Source organism: Carassius carassius, chromosome 43, assembly GCF_963082965.1.
Source record: "Carassius carassius chromosome 43, fCarCar2.1, whole genome shotgun sequence".
Taxonomy (NCBI): Eukaryota; Metazoa; Chordata; class Actinopteri; order Cypriniformes; family Cyprinidae; genus Carassius; species Carassius carassius.
The window spans coordinates 16,129,433-16,143,774 of record NC_081797.1 but is presented as its reverse complement, the minus strand read 5'-3'; the positions used below and the strand labels follow the sequence as shown (position 1 = coordinate 16,143,774).

The following is a 14,342-nucleotide window of genomic DNA, read 5'->3' as shown; positions in this document are numbered from 1 at the left end:
CTGTGGAGGTGAACCTCACTCCCCTGATCTCAAGAGATGCACTAGTGACAGACGCTAGATACGTCTTTGCGTCCTTGTTAGTGTGTCCGCCTTCAATGACAGAAACACTGGTTTGAATCTTGCTTGGAGCCAGCAAGGGGAATAGAACCGGATGAGTTGCGTTGGTGCCGTGACCCGGATGGGAATGAGTGTTAGGAAGTTGAGTGTAACGGAGGCCAGCTGGTAAGTGCTGTGCAGGTAAACCTCACCCTTTTGATCTCAAAAGGCGCACAAGCAAGAGACACTAGAGGCTGTAGCCTTTGCTGCCTGTTAGCGCACTTGCCTCTAATGCTGGAAATGCTGGTTCGAATCCTGCTCAGATCGAGTGTGGTCAAGTAGAACCAGAAGGGGTTACAGCAGCATGCTAACACCAATTGCAAATGTGTCTCTTGTGTGTTATTTGTGTAGCACAGATTTATTACCTATATAAAACACTCCAGATATTAATTTCGGTATGTATTTAATGAAGCTGTTAGCATAGCAACATGCTATCATTAAACTCTATTAAAGTTAGTTGCAAATTGGGTCTCCTGAGCAAAATTTGTTTAATGTGAGTTGCCACCTACATAAAACCATCCAAATTGGTCTCTTATGAAGCTCCGTGTCCATTTCAATGCTGGGTAGCAAGGCAGCTCAATAGGTTTTGGATCGGAGCTTGAGTGTGTCCTCCCATTGGGCAAATCTGAACCTGTGTGTTCGGCGTACATGCTCAGCAGAAGTGGATGAGGCATCTCTGTCTGTGTTTTATGGAGTGTAATTGTGCGCTGGGAGGCACTGCCCTCTATTTCTCCTCTTAATGGCTGTTTGTGTGTTGTTTTAGTGGCAGATTTACGTGTGGGACGGGCAGTGAGGGGCGGGTTGATTTACAGCTGCGGCTTTGGCCTCACTGGTTATGTGTGTGTGTGTGTGTGTGTGTGTGTGTGTGTGCGCTGTCACTGTGTGTGTTCCAGGTGATTGTGCAGTCTGGCCGCCAGCCCAGCGTGTTGCAGAAACTGTGTCAGCTGCCGTTCCAGTATTTCAGCCACCCACGACTCATCAAAGTGCTCTTCCCCTCGCTCATCTGCGCCTGCTACAATAACCTGCAGAACAAGGTCATCCTGCAACAGGAAATGAGCTGTGTGCTGCTGGCCACCTTCATACAGGTAAATCTCTCTGCCTTCATTCCATCACTACCCTGCAATTCAGACTTCTTCATGAACGTTCACAAACTGGGTTGCTTCCTTTTGTAACTGCAAAACTAGAAAACGTAAGTGTGTAATTTCTGCGCCGGTAGCGCTGCCAAACTGACCAGCAAAAATAGTGCCCGTTTTTCAGTTCCCTCAATACTTCTCCCATCTTCCTCTGGTCAGACAAACAGATCTTCCTCTCCGTCCCCCAAGATGTGCGTTAATGTTTCACATTTCATGGGAATCAATATACAGCTTTTGGTTGTGGATGTAAGAATTTTTTGCCATCTCTAAATGGAGAAAACAATCAAATATGTAAATTTTTGTTTTACAAACATTATTTTGAATTATATATTCAAGCTATAAAGGGGTGAATCCCACTGACAATGATTTGCATCTGCAAAACAACTGGAAGTCGTTGGAAACCCATTTACCAAATCTCAGGAACACGTTAATGAAACACTGCTTTTTTTTTTTTTTTTGCTAAATATTCTTTATTTTTCATTTGTTTTGCGATGTTCAGATTTTTCTCTTAAATTCAATTTGCAACTCGCTATTGTGAAGCCCTTAACAGATTTACTCAAGAAACCTGTGCAAAAATGGTTGCCATAATTTAAACAATTAAATTCAACGTATGTATATTCTAGAACATTTATTAATTGTTATAGTAACTGAACTGGAATCGAATCACCCCAAATTTAAGATTTCATGAAGCATTGCATTTTTTAGTAAAACATTAACAATGGAAATGTATTATTTTCATTCAAAGCATGTTTTTGGACTAGTCCCTGGGAATCGAACCTATGACCTTTGTGTTGCTAGCGCCCCACCTCCCTCACTAAAAGAAGCAGCTTCCTTTGCTCAGATGGATGGTTTCCTCTGTCTGTTTGAGTGGATTTACCTGCCACTACTTGAGCCTCCTGTAAACACCCTCTCCCTTCATCTTGTTCCTGGCAGCGCTCTCCACACCACAGCACCGCTGTCATTACTTACACGGAGATTAGCTCCAACTCTGACAAGGACAGGGAACCATCAACTTGTTCAAACAATGGGAAGATGCTGACAAAGTCACTTTATTGACACTGACGACAAAAGCTTCATCCACTTCATCCAAAACTCAAAAAAAAAAAAAAAAGATTCCACTTTGCCAAGTGGAATAAATAATAACATCTGTTGACTTTGTGTAATCTAGGACTGTGCCACCAACCAGAACCAATCGGACAGCAAAGCTTCACATCTAGGTAAAGTCTATAGACTATTTGCTCTAGATGCTCTGTTGCATCAATTTATCTTTGCTAAAATGCATGCCTTCTTTAAAAAATGTAATTTGGTACTAATTTATAACCCTTATGTTGTCTTCAAGTCATTTTGGACATGTAGATGATTTTCTTTTGCCTGAAAATGCTAGTTAATGCATTGGACTGAAACTTACAAACTGGATTATTTGTGTATTTTATTAAATTTTTTTGTTAGGATTTCCTCCCTACCTTATTGGTTTTTCTGATCAAAACTAACTGGCTTACAAAAAACTGGCTTACAAAAAAATTGCTATAGTATTACCAAAATACTGAATGAAAATCTAATCGACTTGTTTCCTTTGTTATCTTGAAATGGATCCAGAAATCCTTATATTCCATTCTAAAGTGCGTCAGTTAAAAATAAATGTCTCTGTTGCTCAAAAAGGATCCTTCTCTAGCATTGATTTAGTGCTTTGCTTCCTGTGTCAGTTCTAAAGCTCTGATCTTTCCCCATCAGAGAAGCGCCGAGCTCCTCTGGACTACTGCGAGCTCTCCAACCGCTTCCCCAGAGACCAGTGGGACTCCGCACTTCAGTTCTTCCTCAAGAAGCAGGAGGAGGGAGCGAATAAGTGAACTGCAGTCATTCACAAGAGCACATTACACACACTGACTTGATGTTAAGCTGAAATGTACACTCTACAATGCAAAGCTGTGCCCGAGGGGTTTAGGGTACGAATGATGCCGGCAATCAGCCATCATCCAACCTGTCAATCAATAGTGAAGCATTCCTAGTAGTTATCCAGTAACTGTGTTAACACGTATATTAGCACACACTGACTTCTCGCACATGTATTTATAAGCAATAGAATGTTTACAGATTTAATTTACAGGATTTTACCTCGAATACATTTTTGGACGCATTCATAGTGATCTTGTGTTTAACAAAAGAGCAAATCTCTTTCTAAGCTTTCAGCAGTTTTCAGCTGGAAGTGTTTTTTGGTTAGTTTAATCGTTAGGTTTGAGTTTGTTTGTAATTGTTTTGTTTTGTACATAAAAAGATATCTGGGAATGATGCAGAATAAACGGAAGCACTCGGGAGAATGACGAGTTACCTCATCCGTTGTTGTTTTTTTTTCGTTCCAGTTTGTTTCTATGCATAAAGTGGAAGATTTCTTCCTGTAGCTGACATGTTATGATTTTGAATAATTTCTGTTGTGGTTGTTGCGATTCTTTGCTTGTTTTATACTGTAATTTATACACAGTGAAGATGTATTCTACACATTTCCCCCCTTTGTTAATGCATTGAAGCACTTAAGTTTAATTTAAGATGTGGATGTGTTTAATAAAATATTTAATACTGCACAGTTCTGTCATTGTGGCTTGGTTTGAAATCCTGTCTACCAGAATAAGTTTTGGATATTTGAATATATACGCAGTTGAGAGAAAGTCTGTAAATTTTCAAGTCTGGGACAGCAACTAATAAAATTGCTTCTATTTTGAGTTTTTCTAAGTTAATACGAATGTTTTAACTTGCAAATATAACCAGTTGAGTAAAATATTGAAAGTAAATATTGAAAAAATATAGAATTACAGAATATCCTAGTATGTGCTTTTTAATGAAAGCTGCATACAATTTTGTCGAACCCCATCATGATGTTGTCCAGCACAATTTGAGACATCTGTACAAAAGACTTCACAATATTAGTGACCGGAAATAGTACAGAATCAGAAATATTTCTTATAAACTTTTTTTTTTTTTTTTTTTTTTTTTTATTCCTGCAGCATTATTTCAATACAGAATTGTTCTCATCTCAGATTTTAATGTTGTCTCAAGAGATTTCCTCTATAAGTTCTGCTGCTTAACTTGAAATTAAGCAACATGGGATGTGTTATAATTGAGAGCTTTTATTGACTAACTTGCTAATTTATTCGCTGGGAAACACAGTGGAGCTGGAACCTGCAATGTTGGTTACACAGCATTGTAAAAGGTTTGTGGCCCCTAACCCTGGTCCTCACTGGCCCTGGGGCACCACAAACAGTTCACTGTTCTTCCACTCAATCCTTCTCTCTCTCATACACTTTTTCTGCTCACACTCAGTCTCTCTCTCTCTCTCTCTTCTGTACCTGTGTGAGTCACTCAGTACACCGATGTGTCAGCACTCGCTGGAGCCTCTGGGTCATAAGACCATCACTTCTGCTCCTAACGTGGAAAAAACATTAAATTAAGATCATTTGGATTGCCCAATACTTTTTCTAAAAAATATATATTGCTTGATTCATCCTTGTAAAATGGATGTAGGCTATTTAATGTGAGATCTATTAAGTGGACTTTGAAAGTGAAGCGGGTGTGTATGTGACGGCTCGAATGGGAGCTGTTTTTATTACCGTTCAGTTACTTGCTGTTCCAAAACCATCTGAGATCCTGACGTTCTCGAGATTTTGGAAGACTGAGGTGAACTCGAACAGAAGAACTCTGTTAGTTAATGAATCATGAGCGTTTATGCCTTTAGAAACTGGATTTGTTTGTTAAATCTGTTGTCTGAATGTCTTTTTCTACGTTTAATTAAGAAATGCGCCTGTGAACGTGTGAAAACGTGAGGGTTTTTTTTATAGCGACTTTTAAAATGTTTTATGTGTACAAAACAGCTTTAAGAAATAAACATCATTAACAACCGCACCATAAGAAATACAGATTTCTGCAATACGGGTTTAATTAAAGGTAAAGAGCTTCGGGATTTTATTTAGTTAAAGTTTATTAGTTTAGTTTAAGTGTTTGTTTCACTAAAAAGATTGTGTGAAAATTTGATGATTGTTTTTTTTGTTCAAGAATGTCGAGTTATTTTGCAGCATTTATGCAGCCTATAAGTTATACTCAATATTGTTTTTTTTTTGTTTTTTTTTAATAAATAGCCTACATTTGAAATTTTTCCAGCTTTCCCCCAGTTGATTTTCGTATACCTTTTCAATTTTACGAGCCGTTTATATATATACTAACTATACTTATATATATACTAACGAAATTTATATTGTAGGCAGATAAATATATATTTTTTTTTTACAACAGGCAAAAACAAAATATTGAAGAAAAGCCTTGAGTGTGTTTGACATTTATTGCCTGATGTCAGCATCCAAAATATTTGGATGTCGATTATTTCGTTATATTGTGACAGCTTTCAAAAATAATTGCAATTAAAGAATGATTTAAACATGGATGTATGAACTAAAACGCAACATTTCCATAAAGGGCCCTGTATGATATTAGATGTTTAACTTTACGAGTCAAATATTTGTCTTAGGTTGGTTTTTAGATTTATAAACCAAAAGCTAAATACTTAGATTTTCAAATTAAAATGACAGACAAGGACAGAGTTGCAATTTGCAAAACATTTTATGCGACCATGAACTTGGCTTAAGTCTGCGTTTATTTAATTAGACCTAAATTATTAAATTAGTGACGGAATTTGAAACAAGATGCGGCTCTTGACCTCTGGCCATGACATCTGAACCGTTATTTCTCCCTAAAACATCTATCCATGAGCGTTGGTCTTCGTTCACAAGAGCTATTTTATAGGAATCTATTTAAGCGGTCTTAATTTCAGTCATTTAATGGGCTGTTATCGGGATCAGATCTGAAGAGAGTTTAGCAAAGAGAAATCATCTAAGATTGCCCATTTAACAGGGATTCAAACGCTTTACATTTTTTAAAGAATTATAGGATTTTACAATGAAGACTTTTGCCTTTGAAACGTGGCTTGATGCAATTTAGGCTAAATTTCATTTTTCAAGCTAAATGCCGTTAAATTCGCTTTTTCTGAAGGAAATACCAGTAGTCTGTTTACAAGACAGCAAAATAAGTGGTAAGGTCTGGAATCTGACTGCCTCCGTCTGAAAAGGTGAACCTAAATACAACAACCCCTTTTTTACATTTTCGTATTTAATCGCTTTGAAATTTTGCTGTTAGATTTTAAATAAAGAACATTTTAACAACACCAGATTTCTTAAAGACCCCGTGAAATCGCGTAACTATCGCTGTTTTTGTGTTTACACATGTTCTGTTGAAACAGGAAGCTAGAGAGGAACACGTTCAAGGGTTTGTTTTGGAAAGATGAAATTAAAAAAAAAATTTCAGTGTGTAACATGAAGAACTTAATTCTCTTCTATTATTAAAAAACGTGTAGGCTATGAATTGTGTATTGTGACAGGCTACACTTCAAAATAGCCTACTTATGCTACTTAACATGGGTGTTATTTTTCACACATTTAATCTTTCTTGGTATCTATATAACACTTAGTTATAACAGAGAGGACATTGTCACTGTTAATAGCATACTGCTTTTTGCATAATAAATATGAACGTATGCATATCTGGATTTCATATGCTATTTTCAGCCATTGATTGAGGGAGGGGCGTCGTCGTTTTAGAGAGCGTTTGATTGGACAAAAATCAGTAGTGCAGAATGAGTCATCAATAATGTTGTTCTTTTTTGCAGGAAGAAATGGGTATTAAATCCACATATTTGCTAGAAGTATTTGTTCGTGTTCAGCAAAACATGCATGGACTAAAAACCCCAACAAAGCTCTCTTTGTGATTTTCCAGGCTTTTGAGAGTGAAACATTCATTAAAAACAAAAACTATAAGCAAAACAACGTTTGAATGCCTGAATTAATCGCGGAAAAATAACTGAAGCAACAGAAATCAGTAGGTAAGCTAAAGAGCTGTTTTGCTTATCCGGTTATCTGACAAACTGGGATTATCTTGCCAAAACGGTTCGCAGTGATTTTGGTCTGATATTCTGGTGTCCAGCGGCTATCTTCTGACTCGCAATGAAAATAAACCCTGGTCACGCAAGGTTGCGTTTGCCGAGAGGGTGTCCCGTTAAGAGAAAGGTGGCTTCGGGCTTGTTGTGCTTCCATTCAGTGGATCATTTGCAGGTGATGCCGAGCGCAGATAAGCGGTCGCCGATCCCTGTCCTCCGTCTAGACTCACAGCTTTACGAGCAACACGAGATTGATCACTGCTACGGGAGGGGTTCAATTACTCATTCAGTATCCGGTCGGCATGATTTTTAGATAGATATGCATATTCATTCGTAGCCTCCGTTAAGAGTTGAATGTGACAGATCAGGGTTCTGTGATCAAGTTATGGCCTCAATATGTCAAAGCATCTTTATAAGTGATTGAGCAGCAGTTAACCCTATCACTTTTAAGAAAACTGTCTCTTTTTAACGACATCTAACCTGTTAGAGGTTTCATAACGGTGCTTTGAAAGAACAGAATTAGAAGCGTAGCCTATTCCCCAAAACAAACAAATTCTGCATAATGCGGTTCTTTATTATTTCGTATATTCCTATCTATTTCTATAATCTAAAAAAAGCAAATGTAGTATATAATTTAACCCAGCCATTGTTTAAAAAGGTAGAACGTCTGCATAACTGGATGAAAAAGAATGCAATTTCCAAATTCTTTTCAGAATAAATTCAGAAATCACGACACTGAAATGTCATTCACTATTTAATTCTGTTCACATTGCTCTTTGTCTTTTTACTAGATCCTTGGACAGTTATTTCCAGTCCAGTAACCAGTATACCTTTGTAACTGAAGTGTCTCTCATTATAATATAAAAAGATATGTAAAGGTAACATGATATGGTTGTTTTTGCATGCAGGCTTCCTCAGACATAAACAGCATTTAACGTCGTTTATTCAGGTAATTTCTCACTTTTTGGTATGGACGGTTGTCCTCACAATAAATAACAATAACTTACTTTTCTTTTTTTTAAATCGAGAAGTTTACACAATCTTTGCTCCATTCGTTACGATAAAATATTTTACAGCTCAGTTTTTATACATCTTCGGAGAGATCATGCGCATTGAGACAAAAACGTTGATTTTTGTCTTATGAGGAAAATACCACTTGCTGATAAAGCTACACAATGATGGTCTTGAATAAACACTGTTAAGACTGTTGTTTCGTAAGGCTGACAGTGGTTCATAATCAAAACCAAAATAACGTGTTCATATTCCGCAGGACGTCCTCGATCTACGGTCCAAATGCTTTAAAAACAGTGTTGTAACACGTCTGGAAACCCCAAAGTCATTAGGACGGGCTCCTCCGTTTGGCAAACTGTTTAAATCCATCTCGGTTAATCCCTTTTCCGTTTGAGGCGGTGAGGTGATGGGTTTTCATGCAGGGCGGGTGAGGGCATGCTGGGGCGGGAGTCCTCCGGTGGGCTCTCACGTCTCCACGGGACTGGGCACCATGCTGTTGGGGGTGTCGGGTAACTGCGATGACAGAGAGGTCACATCACTACCAGACGAGTTACCCAGCGAACCCGACTCGGAAAATGACACCTATAGAAAAGGAGGAGAGTTAGGAATCAGGGCTGTTTGACTGCTGTCAGCATGCTGGGGCTAATATACAGCTTTGAACAAAATTTGATTAAATGTCAGATTTGCATACGATTTGTAATTGACATTTTCAAAAGCTTACACAACTTTGGCATGCTGTTAAATAATGACTATATAGGCTACAGATCAGTCAGTCAGCGAAAAATAGATTCGCAAAGATAGGCTTAGCCTATTTTCCCGCCCTTACAGCAAAAATGTTTTTTTCATTTATCGTTAGTTTTAAACAGCCTACTATCATTTTTTTATTTTGTATTTTTATCTTACGCTTCTGACATGTACTTACATTTTATAATTAATAATTAGCCTACACTTGATTTTGCCGATGTATATCTTTCGATATAGGCCGGAAAAGCTCTCTGTTGGTGCTCAGACAAACTTGTTGCTAATAGGCTATAGCTAACTTTAGTAGTTACTGAAACACTTAAAAACATTGTTAACAAATAGGCTATAATAAGTCCAATTTATATTTCTTCTTTTAGGCTACATTTAAGCCTAGCCTAATATAAATTTGAAAAAAAAAGGCAAACCTACAAAGCCAAAATAACAAACTGTTATTGAGAAATATTTGTTTTAATTGTATGATTGATCATTTTGATTTAAAGAAAAAGAGTTGGCATGACAGGCCTGGTAATAACTGCTCGGGGATGGAAGTCCTCACCAGCTGTTGGAAAGCAGGCTGGTCCAGGTCACTCTGTAAGGCGAATTCGCTTAAGGCTTTCCACGGCGGCTGATAGGTCTGAACTTCTACAGGATTTCCCTGCACTGTGGTGTCATGTCTAATCGGGCTGCCTGCCACCAGAGGCGTCCCCGTGAGACCCTGAAGATTCTGCAGAAAGGTAGAGGAGATAGAGCGACACAGCCTAGATATCATTCAACTTTCAGAGAAGCTTAACACTTTGAGCGGAATCTCACAGATGTTCAGAATCTTTAAAACATCACAGCTATATGTAATAATATAGCCAGATTGGTAAAATATATATTATGAACAACTAGCTCTTTAGTGAAGAGATAGATACATTCATGGAACCTTAATAAAGCCTATTTTAAGAAGTGTTCACTGAAAGCTTCTCCGAGGAACCCAAAATTGTTCTTCTATTGGAAACTTTATTTTAAAGAGTGTAGGCAGGTGGCTACGCTACATCGTTCACATATGATAATAAAAACAATAAACGATCGAGAACCCGTGTAATACCCTAGAAGAAGCCGAAAACCTGTTAGGTAACATCAATTATTATAATTTTTTTAATCTCCAAAGTCAACACAATGATAAGGATTAGCCTACATTTTGGTTGATAATGTGCTGCAGAGAACCACTGAAGAAACTTTATTTGAAGAATAGCCTACAGAGTCGACAATGAAACAAGTTTAAGTTAAACATCTTGATATTAGTCATTAGTTGCAAAATGTTTATTCCTACCGTTTTGTCGCTGTGCTGCTGTTGCTGGAGTTGTTTCATAAGAATGGACCTCTTCTTGTCTTTGCAGCGTTTGTTTTGAAACCACACTCGTATGACGCGTGGGCTCAGGCCGGTCATCTCCACGAGCTGTTCTTTCATCAGCGCGTCCGGTCGCGGGTTCGCGTTATAACACGTCCGGAGAGTGTGAAGCTGCTTCTCGTTTAATACTGTCCGCACGCGCGTGGTCTTCTCAGACTGCTTATGAACGTGGTTCCGGTGAGGTGGCTGTCGGACTGTCACAGGTTCTGCGAATAAAAGGCGTATAAATCACTTTTCGGCTTAAGAGGTCATTTCATTATTTAGACACACTGCAGAAGAGCACGCTTACTTAAAGGTTAAATTGTGCATACACACATCGGTCTGTAGCCAAGTGCGTGTCAGTCAAAACACCATAGGGCCTTCAATATGCTCTCAACTTTGCTGTATGTGCAAAATGTTCAAAGATCGAAATGGGATATAAAATATAACATGCAATAAGTGCACCAGCTTGCAAATTAATAAGAAGGTTAATAGTGACATAATCGAACAGAATACTATTTGTATGGTTTAATGCTGTTTAAGTCAACGAGCCATGCAGATATAAAAGCAAATGATCTAAAGGCAGTTTTGGTTAGAAATTTATAGTTAGGCTAAATATGACTTCTAAATAACCAATAGGCTTATTTAAGAAAAAGAAAAAAATAAAGAAACAAATTCTAACTTCTAACAGCCAGCACTGAAATTTCTGCCTATAACAGACCACTTGATTTAAAAGATCGCAATATTACAGCGATTTCCTATTAGCTATAATGAACTAAGAAAACCACTGCGTTCATCATTTCAAATAATTATGCCAATAACCGGTTTCAGATTAATTTCAGGTCATGTTAATTCAATCAAGAATATCCTCAAACAATCTCAGCCAGTTACAAGTCTGCCATCAGGGATTTTACACGAAAACAATATCATCAAACTGGCCTGCAGGCACAGAACACAAGCTACTCGGTTCAGTCTGGAACAGTTTCACAAGCTGAATTAAAGACAGAAGTCTCAAACCTATAACAACGACATTACTATAGTTGTTATATTTATGTATTAGCCTATAATATTGTATCATAACAACAATTGTTATTGTTAAACATTTTTACGTTACCTAAACTGTTATTAGGCTATTGTTAGCTTACTAGAGCATCTGAATTATTTAGCCTAATAAATTCCGAGTTCCCGAATGTGTATCTTGTGCACTGTAATTATTATTTTTCATTTTATCATGATTTACAGTGTTATAACTGCTACCTGGGATGTGCAGGGGCCTGCTGGAGTGAATGTTCCCGGGACTGATGGGGCTCCCGGCTGCAGCGCGCTCCAGCAGCAGCCCGTGGTCCGCGCGGCAGAGCAGCTCCTCTTCCCGCAGAGAGAACTCATCTCCCGGGAGCAGATGCCTGCTGCACACCGAGCATCTGAAACACTCCATGTGATAGACGTTATCCCGGGCCCTCATCACCAGGTCACTGCTGCAGAAACCGACGTTACATTTGGCGCATTTGATCCCGAATAACCTGCAATTTCCAGAAGAAACATTTGCTTATTTTAGTGTTCGTTTTTGAAATCGTTCAGCCCACCTCAGCTTAATTTTAAGGTGGACCGTGAACACAATGACAGGCCTAACTCTTTTCTCAAAGCATCTATACAATACTTTATAAAAAAAATTATAAACTACATATTTATAATAGCCTACATGCATTTATTCTTTCATGAATATTTGTAAGCACATTTACGCATTTATTTATGTGCGCAAAATAGTTTAAAGAGGCTATGCATTATAACTCTGAGTGCTTGACAAATTGTTTTAATACATTATATCCTTTACAAAATTATACGTAAGTGTGTTAGGCTATAGGAGGATGCATATATTTATTAGAGCATGCAGTTGATGTGTATTAGACACAATGAACACATTATAATGCATCACCAAGAGGCTTTACAGAAACTGTTGCCAACGGGATTACATTTCTTTACAAAGCAAACTTGAAAACAAAGCTGAACAAACACCGGTACTAGAAAAGAAGCATGGCAAGCCTAAATCAAACACGACTGTAATATATTAACCAAACAGGCTACTCCATGAAATATTTACATGCAATTGGAATTTTGCGTAAATAAAAAAACTACAAACTATTTCCGCAAGATATCTTAGCTATTTTTATGTTTTTGTTTTATATTATATATTATAGTATAGACCTAATAGCTATATAATATAATTGTATTCCATATTTTTACCTTCGCAAAAAAGCTTTTTATTCGTTTATTGCACAGTTTCCCATATCTCTAGATCTGTTTGTGTCAAGAATCTGTGAAAAACGGGCCTCGACGGAATTCCAAAGCTGTGAAATCACAAATATAGAGTGGCTCGTACCGTACGTAATCTCTCTTGCAATAAATCTTTCCGTCTCGGACGAAGCAAGTGCACGTCTCGTCCAGATACTGACTGCACTCTGCGCACTTCAGACAGGCTGCATGCCACTCCAGGTCTGGGGACACTCGCAGGATGTACTGATCGTGGATCTGACTTCCACAGCCTACACACATGGCGATCCCAGACTTCTCTGGATATGAAAAGCAGGGATTAGTGATCCACCGACTGCACCCCAATCCCACAAAACACCGGCGTCATGCAAATATATCATTATAGGCTACATAAGAGCTCATTTTTCATACATGCATCCTTGTTTTGAATGTCGCTAGACCACAAAATGTCGATTCCTTCAGTTTGATTTCATTATAATCTTTCGTGTTTTTGGCTGCACCAAAAACTGTTTGCAAACATGTCGTGCTTTTCTTTTCTTTTTATTTAGGAGGAAATATTACATGTTATTAATGCAATACTAGCTTTTGAAAATATTAAATGTCATTATTGTTTGCAAAACGGTGTAAAGTAGCCAAAAACTAATTTTGCATTTAACGATATTCAAACTTCTTGTTCAATAAGGAAAAATTGTAAAGTAAACATCCAGCACTTACTTTTTGAATGATCCCCCATATCACCCAAGAAAGAAGGATGGGGTAGAATATCCACCATACAGGAGGGTTAAGGCAGAAGCCTACAGATGAGGAAATGGAATGGGAAACTGCCTCGTCCCGAGCTGACTAATAACTTCTGGCCGAAGAGCCTGTGGGAAGAGCAACACACAGACAGACACTGGCTCTGACGTCACCGGGCCCTGACGTCACATGCAAACCCGGACCCACGCTCGCTCCCGCGAAGAGCAGCAGCGCGGAGCGGAGCTCCAACCACGGGACATGCTTTGAATGTTGGATACCGAGAATCTGAAGATTAAACTTACACTTCTGCTTGTCCAAATTAACTGTGAGACAGTACGGAGGGCTACAGTGAGCAGGCAAACACGAAAAGTAGCTGAAATGCATTTAACTGGGAATGTTTTTGACTGATTGAGCCGCGTTCCAAGCTGTTGTAAATTACTCCACAAACATACACCTTTGTTTACGTTTGTGTGTTGCTTGGCAACCACTCTGTTGCGACCACAACCGATTCTGAGGAACTGCAATGTTTGGCGGAAGAATAATGTTTATTATTATTATTATTATTATTATTATTATTATTATTATTATTATTATTATTATTAATATCATTACACTTTATTTGCACTGTTTTATTTTGCGATACCTTACTACGTATATGGAATAACCTCTTTATAAACGCAATAAGCCCAAAGAAGCCGTGGTTTACAGTGAATTTATAACAACTAAGGGGCGTTGTTATACGACGCGAAGGTACTTTTGGGCTTAACTTACTCTTTTATTTTACATGTAGGCTAAGTGAAATGTTATCGGGTTTATAAACTGCATTTGATTAAAGTAACCTGGCCTATAACATAATAACTAATACACACACATCAATGTAGACTACACACACACACACACACCATCTCCTAAACCATACAGTCTGTGCCTAAAACCTATAAAACCAAATTGCATTCTTGTCTTACGACAAATGTGATGATCTTTTTTGATCAACTTCAAGTGTTGACTATTGTAT

General features: G+C 38.1%; 2 protein-coding genes across 6 annotated transcripts in view; one reads left to right on the top strand and one right to left on the bottom strand.

The window, feature by feature from the left end:
- The window catches only part of LOC132125498 (S phase cyclin A-associated protein in the endoplasmic reticulum-like), a 113,138-nt gene extending 109,333 nt beyond the window's left edge, over positions 1-3,805 (top strand). For both annotated transcript variants that reach the window (XM_059536936.1, XM_059536937.1), the window contains 3 exons: positions 990-1,181; positions 2,398-2,446; positions 2,961-3,805. In XM_059536936.1, coding sequence (XP_059392919.1) covers positions 990-1,181; positions 2,398-2,446; positions 2,961-3,076 — 357 coding nt within the window. In that variant the 3' untranslated portion in view covers positions 3,077-3,805. The remainder of the gene's footprint in view (positions 1-989; positions 1,182-2,397; positions 2,447-2,960) is intronic.
- A 4,320-nt stretch (positions 3,806-8,125) lies between these two features.
- On the bottom strand, positions 8,126-13,770 carry isl2a (ISL LIM homeobox 2a). Of its 4 annotated transcripts, none has more exons than XM_059536440.1 (6): positions 13,307-13,753; positions 12,702-12,891; positions 11,582-11,844; positions 10,268-10,551; positions 9,475-9,676; positions 8,126-8,793 (listed from the first exon to the last, which is right to left on the bottom strand). In XM_059536440.1, the coding sequence occupies exons 1-6, from the start codon at positions 13,362-13,364 to the stop codon at positions 8,762-8,764; spliced, it is 1,029 nt and encodes a 342-aa protein (XP_059392423.1). In that variant the 5' UTR covers positions 13,365-13,753; the 3' UTR covers positions 8,126-8,761. The 4 variants fall into 4 exon arrangements, with proteins under 4 accessions (XP_059392423.1, XP_059392421.1, XP_059392422.1 ...); XM_059536438.1 differs by having other exon boundaries at positions 9,509-9,676; positions 13,307-13,738; XM_059536439.1 differs by having other exon boundaries at positions 9,509-9,676; positions 11,582-11,799; positions 13,307-13,738.
- Between the last annotated feature and the right edge of the window lie 572 nt (positions 13,771-14,342).